At 46.4% G+C, this 16,152-nt stretch overlaps 1 protein-coding gene across 1 annotated transcript in view; it reads right to left on the reverse strand.

Moving 5' to 3' along the window:
- Positions 1-16,152, reverse strand: part of LOC126088239 (sodium/hydrogen exchanger 9B2-like) — a 154,777-nt gene that overhangs the window by 36,673 nt on the left and 101,952 nt on the right. The window contains exon 7 of the mRNA XM_049906369.1: positions 10,612-10,718. Coding sequence (XP_049762326.1) covers positions 10,612-10,718 — 107 coding nt within the window. The remainder of the gene's footprint in view (positions 1-10,611; positions 10,719-16,152) is intronic.

The raw sequence follows: 16,152 nt of genomic DNA on the forward strand, positions 1-16,152 counted from the left end.
GTGAGACGACGCTTCATCCAGTCCCAAACATGTTCAATGGGGGACTGATCCGGAGATCTTGCTGGCCAGGGTAGTTGACTTACACCTTCTAGAGCACGTTGGGTGGCACGGGATACATGCGGACGTGCATTGTCCTGTTGGAACAGCAAGTTCCCTTGCCGGTCTAGGAATGGTAGAACGATGGGTTCGAAGACGGTTTGGATGTACCGTGCACTATTCAGTGTCCCCTCGACGATCACCAGTGGTGTACGGCCAGTGTAGGAGATCGCTCCCCACACCATGATGCCGGGTGTTGGCCCTGTGTGCCTCGGTCGTATGCAGTCCTGATTGTGGCGCTCACCTGCACGGCGCCAAACACGCATACGACCATCATTGGCACCAAGGCAGAAGCGACTCTCATCGCTGAAGACGACACGTCTCCATTCGTCCCTCCATTCACGCCTGTCGCGACACCACTGGAGGTGGGCTGCACGATGTTGGGGCGTGAGCGGAAGACGGCCTAACGGTGTGCGGGACCGTAGCCCAGCTTCATGGAGACGGTTGCGAATGGTCCTCGCCGATACCCCAGGAGCAACAGTGTCCCTAATTTGCTGGGAAGTGGTGGTGCGGTCCCCTACGGCACTGCGTAGGATCCTACGGTCTTGGCGTGCATCCGTGCGTCGCTGCGGTCCGGTCCCAGGTCGACGGGCACGTGCACCTTCCGCCGACCACTGGCGACAACATCGATGTACTGTGGAGACCTCACGCCCCACGTGTTGAGCAATTCGGCGGTACGTCCACCCGGCCTCCCGCATGCCCACTATACGCCCTCGCTCATAGTCCGTCAACTGCACATACGGTTCACGTCCACGCTGTCGCGGCATGCTACCAGTGTTAAAGACTGCGATGGAGCTCCGTATGCCACGGCAAACTGGCTGACACTGACGGCGGCGGTGCACAAATGCTGCGCAGCTAGCGCCATTCGACGGCCAACACCGCGGTTCCTGGTGTGTCCGCTGTGCCGTGCGTGTGATCATTGCTTGTACAGCCCTCTCGCAGTGTCCGGAGCAAGTATGGTGGGTCTGAGACACCGGTGTCAATGTGTTCTTTTTTCCATTTCCAGGAGTGTATATTGCTCAGCAGGACATGGAACAACTCTATGGATCAGTTACAGACCCAATAACTGCTTGCACAAGGGCCCTCAGTTTGTGAAGCTGTTCCTCTTGAAGAAATCATCCAACTTTTCTGAAATAGTTGTCATTTGTTTGTCTCTAGATTTGTATCACGTCTACCGATTTCCGTCCCACTCGGATAACTCATTACTGGTGTGTCGTTTTCTTTTATTTTATTAGAGTTTAATATGCTCAGAAGCCAGTATCTGTGCAGTTCGTTGCCCATGTGCAAATTATTGTAATTTGCAGGACACTGACGGTGGAGCTTTGAGGTTGTGCTGCGCATGCACTACGTCAAGAGAACAAGATCAGTCGTTCCGTACAGTGTGAAGGAACTGTGCCTGTTAAATAGCGCACTGGAGGCCTTCTATTCCTTAAATGTAGGGCCAGTCACGGCGTGCCAAACTTCCACGCGTGCAGCGTGTGTGAGGCGCAGGTAGGCCAAAGTCTGGCCTGACGCTCGGCTTTTCTCGGTCAACGTTACATGGAGCTGCGAACTTGCTAACAACAAGACGTGGTCTCTGCATTGTGACGCTCCACAACTGTGGTGTTACAGTCTTCCATCGCTGAGAGTCCACTGGACTTGTTTTCATTGCCGGCCAGAGTGGCCGAGCGGTTCTAGGCCCTACAGTCTAGAACCGCGCGACCACTGCGATCGCAGGTGCGAATCCTGCCTCGGGCATGGATGTGTGTGATGTGAGGTTTAAGTAGTTCTTAGTTCTAGGGGACTGATGACCTCAGATGTTAAGTCCCAAAGTGCTCAGAGCCATTTGAACCATTTGAATTTTGTTTTCCTTATTCACTGCAAAGACAATTCACAATTAAGTCCCTATTTTGCTGCTCACGAGGGAAACTCCCCATAGCACCCCCATCACATTTAGTGGTAAGAGGGTCCAGTGGATAGCCCTCTGAAAATTGACCACAGGTCAAGCATCAAAACAGGAAGAAGGTGTACTGGACTGTTAAAAAAAAAAAAAAAAAAGCAAAATAGAAACAGGGAACGGTCTAAGGACAAGAAGTGTAGTAAAATGGCGTCGTGATTAAGGGGTTACCGTGTTAGACTACCAAGTGGGCAAGAAGTATACAAACCTGCCTCGCACCAAAAATAGTTCAAATGGCTATGAGCACAGTGAGACTTAACATCTGAGATCATCAGTCCATGAGAACTTAGAGCTACTTAAACCTAACTAACCTAAGGACATCATACACAGCCATGTCCGAGGCAGGATTCGAACCTGCGAGCGGAGCGGCCGCGCTGTTCCAGACTGAAGCGCCTAGAACCGCTCGGTCACATCGGCCGGCTCCCTCCACCTTTTTTTTCGCTCTTTATTCAAATTTTTGTCTGTGTCGTGGTGTCACGTCCGTTCGCAACAGCGAAGTGTGAGGCAGGGACCTAATGCAGGTTCACTCTGCGCAACAACTCTATTAGCAGCCGAAAGGAAGTGGCTTTCGAATGGGAACCGCAAACGTTTGATAACAAGGCGACAAGTCAACCGAATCCTCCATCGGAAAACACGTCTGGTATCATTCGGAACTAGCGACAGTACGTGTTTCATATGACAGGAATGTCTTATCGACGCACCTAACTTGTACGCCTGGTGAGTGAGTGAGGCCGGCCACTGTAACCGAGAGGTTCTAGGCGCTTCAGTCTGGAACCGCGCGACCGCTACGGACGCAGGTTCGAATCCTGCCTCGGACATGGATGTGTGTGATGTCCGTAGGTTAGTTAGGTTTAAGTAGTTCTAAGTCTAGGGGACTGATGACCTCAGATGTTAAGTTCCATAGCGCTCAGTGCCATTTGAACCATTTGAGTGAGTGAGACACATATGCCCTCTCGCCCGATTTAGGTGTTCGTATGATGGGGAATGTGATAACTCCCATGGAAATGATGAAAACATAGTAGTTTGTCACATAAGCTGCGATAAATGAACGCAACGGCTACGCAATCACACAGTTTCTCTGTGGTCTGTCAAAACATGTTTTAACGTCTCCGAAGGTGTGTTCCGTTTTGGAAGTCTCGACTCTTGAATTTCTTTGTTGTAACACAGTTCACACCCGTTTATTTATTATTTTCATTTACGTCAGACGTCTATCACGTCTATCTGCTATATCACCTGCTCTCACTATTCATCACACTTACTTGTGACGGTAACGTATTCTTACACATGACTCATATTCTATAACCAATGAATCGTCTGACAACTCCCAAGACAACAGAACGAAAACAAACATTTCAATGACCAGACCGACAGTTCGTAGTGTTGTAAATAAATAAAAAAAAAAGGCGACACGAGGGAGTGTTGAGCACGGCTCGTTTCCTTGGCAGAGTAACACCATAACCACTTACCCACGACACTGGTGCTGTTACACTGTGTTGTTTATTTCATGCCTTGTTCAAATGGTTTAAATGGCTCTGAGTGCTATGGGACTTAACATCTGAGGTCATCAGTCCCCTAGAACTTAGAACTACTTAAACCTAGCTAACCTAATGACATCACACACATCCATGCCCGAGGCAGGATTCGAACCTGCGACCGTAGAAGTCGCGCGGTTCCGGACTGAAGCGCCTAGAACCGCTCGGCCACCGCGGCCGGCTTATGCCTTGTTCTTGAACCGTTCATTAGTTCTACTTTGCTTTTTTTTACAGTTCAGTATACCTTCTTCACGTTCATGCTTGATCTGTGTTCAGTTTTTGACGGGCTATGCACTCGCCAATCTTACCACTAAATCTGAGGGGGTTGCGATGGGGCATTTCGCTTTTCAGAAGGAGAGTTTAAGTGTCTTTCATTCCAAGGAAGTTATTATTCACGTTCTACCTGGACATCAATTTTTTCCTCTTCGAACCGACATGGACCACATCAAACCAACACACTCTAGTGGTCAGTTCTGCATGGTCAGTGTTGTTTTATCCCTACCATAAGCAATTCATCCATGCTCTTCAGCCAAGAGACTACACTGCCTGATTAGAGTTCTGCAAATGGCTTATACAAAAAATTGCTGGAGATCATCAGCTCACAGCCTGCATTTTATTTGCAGGTGAAGCAGGTTCCACAAGAAACGCGCATGTTGGCAGACGCAAATTCTCGAGCAATCTTGGAGGTGAGACATCAGGCTCGCTTCAGAACTAATGTATGGGCAGGAACTTCCTGTGACACACTCACGGGGCTATGCGCTTTACCACATTAACAGCTGCTGTTCCGCACGATGAATTACCAGCGCTATTGGACAACGTTTCACTAGCAGAATGACAGTGCCTGGTTTATACATGACAAGGTATGAACCCATTTTGTATAGATCGTGAGACAGGATCTTATCTCAACCTTTCATGGCCGATGGACTGATCAGTGAGGATTGGTAGCATGACCTCGCTATTGGCTATGATTTCTGGCTATGGGTACATTTAGGCTCATTTCACACTGGGACACTGGTGAAGGTCACCAGCGACGGTCACCGACAGAGAAACATTCGTCTGAACTGGAGCATTCACACCGGGACACTGCACCGCCTCACCCAGCCACTGTGACCCAGCAGTGACTCACCCTCACCACGTGTGACGGACAGGGTCACTGTACTTTCAGCAGTCACCGCCAGACACGCATTAGTTTCAATTCGAGCGTTCACACTGGAACACAGATCACAGACACAGAGCTGCAGATTTGGCAACCGACAGGCAGTCATTTCTGAGACACTGACGCGAAACTTTCATTGCACCTTATATTGTAGCCACGAGTTTAGATTTGATTAACACTAAATATTTTGTAAGTGAAGTAGAAAGTCGTCCTGCTATTTACCGAGCGAGGTGGCGCAGTGGTTAGACACTGGACTCGCATTCGGAAGGACGATGGTTCAATCCCGCGTCCGGCCATCCTGATTTAGGTTTTCCGTGATTTCCCTAAATCACTCCAGGCAAATGCCGGGATGGTTCCTCTGAAAGGGCACGGCCGACTTCCTTCCCCATCCTTCCCTAATCCGATGAGACCGATGACCACGCTGTCTGGTCTCCTTCCCCAAACCAACCAACCAACCGTCCTGCTATTTGGGATGTGAAAAGCGATGACTATAGCAACAAAGTGATGAAAACGAATGCGTGGCAAGAAATTATAGCGAATTTTGTGCCTGATTTCAATGAGACGAGCTTGTATGACAAAATCAAAATCTGTAAGTTGTAGGTTTTTTTTCAAATTAAATACCTTATTTTTCGGACCATAAAGGGCTAGCAAAATTTAGTTGCTACCCCTGTACGAGTCCATTTCACTAACTAATCAGTTAGCAACACCTGCGGTGTCGGACACCAGTGAGCCAGGAGTGTTTACCACAGTCACCGGTGACCATCTGTGGCGACCATCACCAGTGTCCCAGTGTCAAACGAGCATTAAAGCCGTTGGTGTACGCTCAAACCATTTACAATGTGCGTCGTTAGGAACCTGTGACCAGCTCATGTGATGCAGTTCGAGCAAGGTGGGGTGTATTTCAAAGAGTGCTTGGTTCACTGCGTAGAAGGGCTGAAGTATGTGGTAGAACGAGTGCTGAACATATGCAGCAATGCCTATAGTGTCTGCTTCTACATAACAGATTTGTTCAGATGTCAACAGTTACTGGTTTCTGAATGTATCGCTATGGAAACCTTTCTCCTAATTTGACCAATGTTACCTCCTACTAGAATGTAAGACATTAAAAAAAAATCCTGCTCAGTGTGACATATTTTAACATCTGATTTTACTCGCCTCAGAGAGCATAACGAAAATACACCAACAAGCGACGAGAGTCTACAGAAGGCATCTTGAGGGACAAACTGAGAGTGGAAACCCATTTCTGGAAATGTCGCCCAACAACGCTACAGTGGAAAATGCCTGCTGCTAGGGCACCCTTCCAGCTGCAGACGTTGAGTTGTGACGATGATTAACCGCAAGTAATACTTCCACCGAACAGACTTGTCGGCATTCGCGGCGTCTAATGCGTCCATACGTGGCACAACATCACTGCAGAGACCGAAAAGCGCAGTCACGGAGAAGTGACAGCGTTTCAACCCACGTTTGCTGCCGAAGTGCTGGTCTAGTGACAGGTGTCAATTGGAGCACTACATCCGTGCGCGGAAATGTAGTGACAGGCAGTCGTTCCCCGTCATACGTTTTCCACGCGGTTGTGCCTTACTCCCTTGCGATGTGTAATTAGGCGGTGTGTAATTAGGCGACGTAGTAACGGTCATCTTGGTCAACTTCCGCTAACCTTTTGCGGTCTCTGTCTCTGTCTCTGTCTCTGTCTGTCACTCTCTCTCTCTCTCTCTCTCTATCTTCCTCCTTCCCTTCCTCCCTCTCTCCCTCACTCGCACAGTGCAGACGACAGGGTAAATTCCCCATCGCATCACCCTCAGATTTAGTGGTCAACTGCGGACAGCTCGTTAAAAAAACTGAACACCGGTCAGGCATAAAAACGGGAAGAAGGTGTACTAGACTGAAAAAAAAAGCAAAAGTAGAAGCAGTGAACGGTCAAAGCACAAGAAGAGCAATAGAGAGCAATCAGGAAGCAAAGTAGGGTCGTGGTTAACTGATTACGGGATTGGACTAGCAAGCGGGCGAGAAGTGTTTAAGCCTAACTTGTGCCCTTTCCTTTATTTTTTTTCGCTGTTCGTTTTATTTAAATTTGTGCCTGTATCGTGGTGTATCAGCGTTTCTAACAGCGAGGTGTAAGGAATAATGAGGGTTCAATCTGCACAACTACTTTGTTTGCAGCCAAAAGGAACTGGCTTTCGAATGGGAAACGCAAATGTTTGATGACAAGGCGACAAGTCAACTAAATCTTCCACCGGAAAACACGTCTGGTGTGTCATACACGGCATTAGTGACAGTACGTGTGTCGTATGACAGGAAACTCTTATCGATGCACCTAATTTGTGCGACTAGTAAGTGAGTGAGATATGTCTCTTTGCCCGATTAAGGCGTACGTATGAATATGAATGTGATCACTCCCAACGAAATGATGAACACGCAATAGTTTGTCACATAAGCTACGACAAATGAACGCAACAGTTTCACAATCGCAACGGTTTTTCTGTGCTCTGTCAAAACGTTTTTAATGTTTTTGAAGTGGCGTTCCGTTTGGAAGTCTTGTCTCTTGAATTCCTTTGTTGTAACGCAGTTCATACCCGTTTATTTGTTGTTTTCATTTCTGCAAGACCTCCATGTGGTATTCCGCCTGTGCTCCCTGTTCATTACATTTACTTGCAACGGTAATGTATTCTTACTGTAAGACTCATATTCTACAACCAATGTATAGCATGACAACTGGCAAGACTACAGAACGAGAACAAACATTTCAATGAGCGGATGGCCAGTTCATAATGCTGTGAAAAAAATAAATAAATAGCACAAAGAAATTTCGAACACGGCTCGCCCGGTTAGCAGTTCTACACCATGACCACTTTACCACGACGCCGTTGCTGTTTCGGGCTGCTGTTTATTACACTTCTTCTTATTGGATTGTTCACTGTTTATACTTATATTTTGCTTTTTTTACAGTTTAGTACACCTTCTTCCTGGTTTCATGCTTGATCTGTGTTCAGTTTTTGATGGGCTATCCACTGGGCTATCTTACAACAAAATCTGAGAGGGGCGGAGGGGGGAGGGGGAGCGAAGGAGAGTTTGCCCTTGTGAGTGAACAATACGCAGATGGGGTCTGCACCTGCAGTCTGCTGACGTTAACCCGTATAAGTTATGCGCTCATCAGTGTGTCGGATGACGTTTCAGGGCGTGACTTCCTCAAGAAACCCTCCACAATTCCTCTGTCTATCGTTTTTATTTTATTTTATTTTATTTTATTTTTGCACGTCGTTCTTTTAGGACATGCTACAGACATTCACGTAATTCCTAAGCTATGTATCTGCAGCTACTCACAGAGGAGCACTGTGGGTTCTAATTTTCGTATGGCAGCGGATTTGACAGATATTCTAACAAACCGTGAAACCGATTTACGCTGGGAAAAAATTATTTTCGATCTTGGCCATCAGATGCAGATACCGTGTCGTGAATGCAAGAAGAAGACGTATAGAAATGTTTCCATGTGTAATTTATTAGGAACGGGATGTGGGGAAAAACATAAAGCGAGTGACACAGGCATTATGTTGATTTTATTATGAACCACACCTTACACAGTTTGCTCAGTATGAGCACCGCAGACGTCGACGAGATGCTGTACAGCGCCAGATTTGCGCCTAGTGGCCTATATTGTAACTAACTTTTTTTCAAGCGTACATCGGTTGTGCATTACCATATCTCCCAAGTTTTGCTGCCATACGATAATGTAGCCTGGTAATGGCAAGGAAAGCGTTTCTGAAGAAGAGAAGTTTGTTATCATCGAGTATACGAGGTGCGGCTAGAAAAAAACCGGACTGATGCTGGAAAAAACATTTATTTACAATTATTTACAATTTCATGTTATCTCCTTCAATGTACTCTCCTCCTCGGTCTCTACACCGCTCCATACGAATTTTCCAGTGTTCATAACAATGCTGCAGATCATTTTCGGTAAGTCCATACATTACTTCCGTCGCTTTTTCTTTTACTGCTTCAACAGTCTCAAATCTAGTTCCTTTCAAAGCTGACTTGACTTTAGGGAAAAGAAAAAAGTCACAGGGGGCCAAATCAGGTGAGCAGGGTGGATGATCTAAGATGGGAATGTTGTGTTTTGCCACAAACGTCTTCACTGACAACGCACTGTGAGCTGGGGCATTGTCTTGGTGAAGGATCCATGACTTTTTTCTCCACAAATCGTTCCATTTTCTCCATACTCGCTCACGTAGAGTAGCCAGGACGCTAATGTAGTAGTGCTGATTCACTGTTTGTCCCTCTGGTACCCAATCAATGTGCACAATCCCTTCGATGTCAAAAAAAAACAATCATCATTGCCTTGAATTTCGATTTTGACATTCGTGCTTTTTTTGTCGTGGAGAACCAGGAGTTTTCCAATGCATCGATTGGCGCTTAGTTTCGGGATCGTAAGTAAAAAACCACGGTTCATCGCAAGTAATAACATTTTGTAAGAAGGTGGGATCACTTTCAATGTCTTCCAGGATGTCAGAACAAATCATTCTTCGGCGTTCCTTCTGTTCAATTGTGAGACACTTTGGAACCATTTTTGAACACACTTTGTTCATGTTGAAACTTTCATGAAGAATCTGCCTAACACTTTCCTTGTCAACTCCTGTTAACTCAGACACTGCTCTGATTGTTAAACGGCGATCTTGTCGAACAAGTTTACCGATTTTTTCAATGTTTGCATCAGTTTTTGCTGACAATGGTCTGCCAGTGCGAGTGTCATCACTGGTGTCTTCGCGGCCATCTTTAAATCGTTTAAACCACTCAAACACTTGTGTTCGCGATAAACAATCATCGCCGTACACTTGTTGTAACATTACAAACGTTTCACTTGCAGATTTTCCTAGTTTGAAACAAAATTTGATGTTAACACGCTGTTCTTTCTGTACACTCAACATTTTCCGACGCACAGACAAAACGTCAACTACTTAAAACAGACGCCACGGGCAGACTGAGTGCAGGAGGCAGATGAAACTCGAGCAGTAGGCGGAGCGAGAGTCACGTGACAGGCCATGCGACTTTCAGCCTTATTGCATTCGTTTTATTGTTTCACCAGTACTAGTCCGGTTTTCTTTCTAGCCACACCTCGTAGATTTAAGTGTCAGGAAGTCGTTTCTGTATTTGCATGGAATATAGCCATGTGTGGAAGTGAAACGTGGACGATAAATAGTTTAGACAAGAAGAGAATAGAAGCTTTCGAAATGTGCTGCTACAGAAAAATGCTGAAGATTAGGTGGGTAGATCACATAACTAATGAGGAGGTACTGAATAGAATAGGGGAGAAGAGAAATTTGTGGAACAAGTTGGCTAGAAGAAGGGATCAGTTGGTCGGACATATTCTGAGGTATCAAGGGATCACCAATTTAGTATTGGAGGGCAGCGTGGAGGGTAAAAAAAAATGGCTCTGAGCACTATGGAACTTAACATCTATGGTCATCAGTCCCCTAGAATTTAGAACTAATTAAACCTAACTAACCTAAGGACATCACACAACACCCAGTCATCACGAGGCAGAGAAAATCCCTGACCCCGCCGGGAATCGAACCCGGGAACCCGGGCGTGGGAAGCGAGAACGCTACCGCACGACCACGACCTACGGACGTGGAGAGTAAAAAACGTAGAGGAAGACCAAGAGATGAATATACCAAACAGATTCAGAAGGATGTAGGTTGCAGTAGGTGTTAGGAGATGAAGAAGCTTGCACAGGATAGAGTAGCATGGAGAACTGCCTTAAACCAGTCTCTGGACTGATGACCACAACAACAACAACGATAATTACAGTCCGCACTGGGCGTGTGTGGGTAGCTGCACCATCATTACAGCCACCCAGTATAAGTGTGACAGCAGTTACAGGTACATGTGGTACTCACGTCATCCTTCTCTGGGACCCACCGGGCCAAGAACCCCCACAGCACGCCGAAGCCGACACCACCGAGGATGGAGGCGGGGCCCTGCGTGATGCGAAACGCCAGACCACCTGCAACAAAGAACCGCACGGCCACACCGGCCGGCAGTCGTCCTGTACTTGGCAGAAAACAGTCCGGCGAATGTCGTGTAAGAAATGAAAAGTTACGATTCTTGAAGTTTTCCCGGCGTACCGAATATTCTATGAGGTTTCGGGATTGCAGCTGGATCATGTCGACTTCTTGTCACAATATTTCGGCTGGCAACCGTCCAGCCGAAATATTGGCAAGAAGTTAACTTGATCCGGCTGCAATCCCGAAACGTCATAAAAAAAATAAAAGTTGTATTGACGTCTAGGAATGACAAAGAAGAACACTTATACCTATTTCATCTGTAATGGAAATCAGAATCCACCAATTGGCTATCCATCCGTCTCATTGTCAATTTCAAACCAATTCATCACAACAGTTACAGCATATGAAAATTAGTTGTTGTAGTTATACACTGAAGGGCAAAAGGAACTGGTATAGGCATGCGTATTCAACTACAGACGTACATAAAGAGGCGGAATACGGCGCTGAGGTCGGCAACGCCTATATAAGACAGCAAGAGTCTGGCACAGTTGTTACATCGGTTACTGCTGCTACGAGTGCAGGTTATCAAGATTTAAGTCAATTTGAACGTGGCGTTATAGTTGGCGCACGAGCAATGGGACACAGCATCTCCGGGGTAGCGATGAAAAGGGGATTTTCCCGTACGACCGTCTCACGGGTGTACCGTGAATGTCAGTAATCCGGTAGAACATCAAATCTCCGATATCGCTACGGCCGGAAAAAGATCCTGCAGAAACGGGATCAACGACGACTGAAGAGAATCATTCAGTGTGACAGACGTGCAACCCTTCCGCAAATTGCTGCAGATTTCAATGCTGGGTCATCAACGAGTGTCAGCGCGCGAACCATTCAACGAAAAATCATCGATATGGGCTTTCGGAGCCGAACGCCCACTCGTGTACTCTTGATTACTGCACGACACAAGGCTTTACGCCTCGCTTCGGCCCGTCAACACCGACAATGGAGTACTGATGACTGGAAACATGTTGCCTGGTCGAACGATTCTCGTTTCATGTTGTATCGAGTGGATGGACGTGTACGGGTATTGAGACAACCTCATGAATCCGTGGACCCTGCGTGTCAGCAGGGAACTGATGAAGCTGGTGGAGGCTCTGTAATGGTGTGGGGCGTGTGCAGTTTGAGTGATATGGAACCCCTGATAGTCTAGATACGTCTCCGACAGGTGACACGTACATAAGCATCCTGTCTGATCACCTGTATCCATTCGTGTCCACTGTGCATTCCGACAGATTTCGGCAATTCCAGCAAGACAATACGACACCCCACACATCCAGAATTGCTACAGAGTGGCTCCAGGAATACTTTTCTGAGCTTAAACACTTCCGCTGGCCGCCAAAGTCCACAGACGTGAACATCATTGAGCATATCTGGGATGCCTTGCAACGTGCTCTTCAGAAGAGATCTCCACCCCTTCGTACTCAGAGACTTATGGACAGCCCTACAGGATTCATGGTGTCAGTTCCCTCCAGCACTACTTCAGACATTAGACGAGTGCATGCCAGGTCGTGTTGCGGCACATCTGCGTGCTCGCGGGGGCCCTACACGATATTAAACAGATGTACCAGTTTCTTTCGCTCTTCAGTGTATATTTGCATACCATCACTATGGGTAGTTTTTTTGTTATTCCATTGGGATGAAAGCACTTTTCCTTTTCTAAATACTGTCATTTCTCCTTACCAGACTCTTGTTTTGTGGTGTCACCGCCAGACACGACACTTGCTAGGTGGTAGCCTTTAAATCGGCCGCAGTCCGTTAGTATACGTCGGACCCGCGTGTCACCACTATCAGTGATTGCAGACCGAGCGCCGCCACACGGCAGATCTAGAGAGACTTCCTAGCACTCGCCCCAGTTGTACAGCCGACTTTGCTAGCGATGGTACACTGACAAAATATGCTCTCATTTGCCGAGACGATAGTTAGCATAGCCTTCAGCTACGCCATTTGCTACGACCTAGCAAGGCGCCATTACCAGTTACTATTGATATTGTAAATAATGTACAGTCAAGAGCGACGTTCACCAATTATGGATTAAAGTTAAGTATTCCAGCAGCTACGTACGTTTTTTGCTAAAGTCTAATTTCCTTGTCCTGTTCCAGACCTCACGCCAGCCGACGACGAGCGTCGTGCCACCAAACGTTTGCGGTCTGCACAATCTTGGCCTAGTGCACAGTTTGTTGGATTGCGTGGCTCGACTGCGAAATGCGCCTTTCGGCTCCTCTCTCTGGCTGCAGTATGCTGTTGTCCACAGTGGCACTGGCGTTGCCCATGGGGCTTCATGTAAGGCGACTGCTGTGAGTTAAAACGCGTGCCTTTCGGCTTCCTCTAGTATACCGGGTTGGCTCTCTTGCCAATCCACAACATGATTCTCAAACTAATTAGCATAGCCTTTCTTAACTTCGTTGACAATTGCACTGTACGGTTTGAATCTACAGATTTTCGTTAGGAGGTCTATCACTTAAAAAGCGGTGTAATTATTGATTATTGGTATACAATATTCTTCATTGTGGATAACGATAATTGTCACATGAGTGCATGGACGACGACGTTGAAAATCTGGTGGTAAGTGTGGTTAAAATGGTTAACCATTTACAAACCTTCACTAATACGGAAAAAACATGGGAGATATGCATACGGCAACAAGTACACGCCGCCGGCAGCTGTGGCCGAGCGGTTCTAGGCGCTCCAGTCCGGAACCGCGCTGCTGCTACGGTCGCAGGTTCGAATCCTGCGATCCGCCCATTTTTTAAGTTGTGCTCTTAGATTCCTGTCAGACCACACACTCGGAAATCGCTACATTTCAGAAAAAAAATGGTGAATTATTTGTAACAAGAAAAAGTACAAAAGTCACTGTCAGTTGGTTCATGCACAGCAATTTCATCTTTCAGTTGTTAAACATATGGAAGTCACGAAATCGAAGATACTCATTACTGAGCAAAGCACGCTCTTACGTGTAAATAACAACGAATATTTCAGAAAAATGCTTAACTTCGACGATTAACGGAGTCTCAGAATGTGCTACAAACAGAAAGTGGAAAAAATATTTTCGTACCCAGCGGTATGGGAACCTACGACCTTTCACACAGCGGTCTGTTGCCTTACCCACTTTTTTTTTTAATCGATCTCAATTTTTTTTTGTTGCATTTATTTGGGGGCGGACGTCCCATGACATCTATTGAAGTTCGTCTTTGGAACATTCAGTCAGTTTTCTTTTTATAACACACGGCACCTAACCCTGTGCCCGAACACGCTGAGCTACCGTACCGGCTTCCACTGGGCTACTGCCGGCCGCGGTGGTCTAGCGGTTCTGGCGCTGCAGTCCGGAACCGCGGGACTGCTACGGTCGCAGGTTCGAATCCTGCCTCGGGCATGGGTGTGTGTGATGTCCTTAGGTTAGTTAGGTTTAAGTAGTTCTAAGTTCTAGGGGACTTACGACCTAAGATGTTGAGTCCCATAGTGCCCAGAGCCATTTGAACCATTTTTTTCCACTGGGCTTCTAGAACTCGCATGCCTTCAGCACTTTATTCCACATAATTCCATTCAACAGAGACGCAGGCTGACTTCATTGCCAAATGATGCAGCAGTAAGCCGTAAATGCCTGAAATTTTGAAAGGTTTCCTCTTTCATGCTACACAAAATTGCTTTGCATTGTTACTTAAAAGTTTTCAATGCGTTTCGATAATTAATACATAAACCATTTGCGGAAAAAAGTATGCGAAGTCACTAGTAATTTCAGCTCACACTCATGCTATATACAGGGTGTTACAAAAAGGTACGGCCAAACTTTCAGGAAACATTCCTCACACACAAAGAAAGAAAATATGTTATGTGGACATGTGTCCGGAAACGCTTACTTTCCATGTTAGAGCTCATTTTATTACTTCTCTTCAAATCACATTAATCATGGAATGGAAACACACAGCAACAGAACGTACCAGCGTGACTTCAAACACTTTGTTACAGGAAATGTTCAAAATGTCCTCCGTTAGCGAGGATACATGCATCCACCCTCCGTCGCATGGAATCCCTGATGCGCTGATGGAGCCCTGGAGAATGGCGTTTTGTATCACAGCTGTCCACAATACGAGCACGAAGAGTCTCTACATTTGGTACCGGGGTTGCGTAGTCAAGAGCTTTCAAATGCCCCCATAAATGAAAGTCAAGAGGGTTGAGGTCAGGAGAGCGTGGAGGCCACGGAATTGGTCCGCCTCTACCAATCCATCGGTCACCGAATCTGTTGTTGAGAAGCGTACGAACACTTCGACTGAAATGTGCAGGAGCTCCATCGTGCATGAACCACAAGTTGCGTCGTACTTGTAAAGGCACATGTTCTAACAGCACAGGTAGAGTATCCCGTATGAAATCATGATAACGTGCTCCATTGAGCGTAGGTGGAAGAAACTAAAATGAGCTCTAACGTGGAAATTAAGCGTTTCCGGACACATGTCCACATAACATCTTTTCTTTATTTGTGTGTGAGGAATGTTTCCTGAAAGTTTGGCCGTACCTTTTTGTAACACCCTGTATGTACGCAGAGCAGACCTTTCGAAATTTAATGATTTTTTAAAATCCTAACTACATAAAAATACATATTTACATAATAATAACAAGTATATTGACCGAAACTGGTTTTTTTATGTTACAATCATTCACAGTAACAACAATACAAAACCATATTTCTGACAAAGGAAAATTGTAGGTTATGAACTCCCAGGCGCATCCTGGTGATTCTTCAGTAACACAATCACTAAATCTGAAGCTAAAACCGCTCAATATGTCTAAGATAAGAAATTCTAGATGTAAATAAATCACACCGAACCGAACGAGAGGGCCATACCGAAATCTAAACCATCTCGGTACCGAATGAGATTTTCACTCTGCAGCGGAGTGCGCGCTGATATGAAACTTCCTGGCAGATTTAAACTATGTGCCGGACAGAGACTCGAACTCGGGACCTTTGCCTTTCGCGGGCAAGTGCTCTACCATCTGAGCTACCCAAGCACGACTCACGACCCGTCCTCACATCTTCACACAAGTTTCTGTGAAGTTTGGATGGTAGGAGATAAGGTACTGGCAGAAGTGAAGCTGTGAGAACGGGTCGTGAGTCGTGCTTGGGTAGCTCAGATGGTAGAGCACTTACCCGCGAAAGGCGAAGCTCCCGAGTTCGAATCTTAGTCCGGCACACAGTTTTAATCTTCCACGAAGTTCCTCTCGGTACAGTTGTCGAAAAATCTGCGCGAGTACGATCGGTAACAGGTTCAAATGGCTCTGAGCACTATGGGACTCAACTGCTGAGGTCATTAGTCCCCTAGAACTTAGAACTAGTTAAACCTAACTAACCTAAGGACATCACAAACATCCATGCCCGAGGCAGGA

The sequence above is a fragment of the Schistocerca cancellata genome, chromosome 6, assembly GCF_023864275.1.
Source record: "Schistocerca cancellata isolate TAMUIC-IGC-003103 chromosome 6, iqSchCanc2.1, whole genome shotgun sequence".
Classification (NCBI taxonomy): domain Eukaryota; kingdom Metazoa; phylum Arthropoda; class Insecta; order Orthoptera; family Acrididae; genus Schistocerca; species Schistocerca cancellata.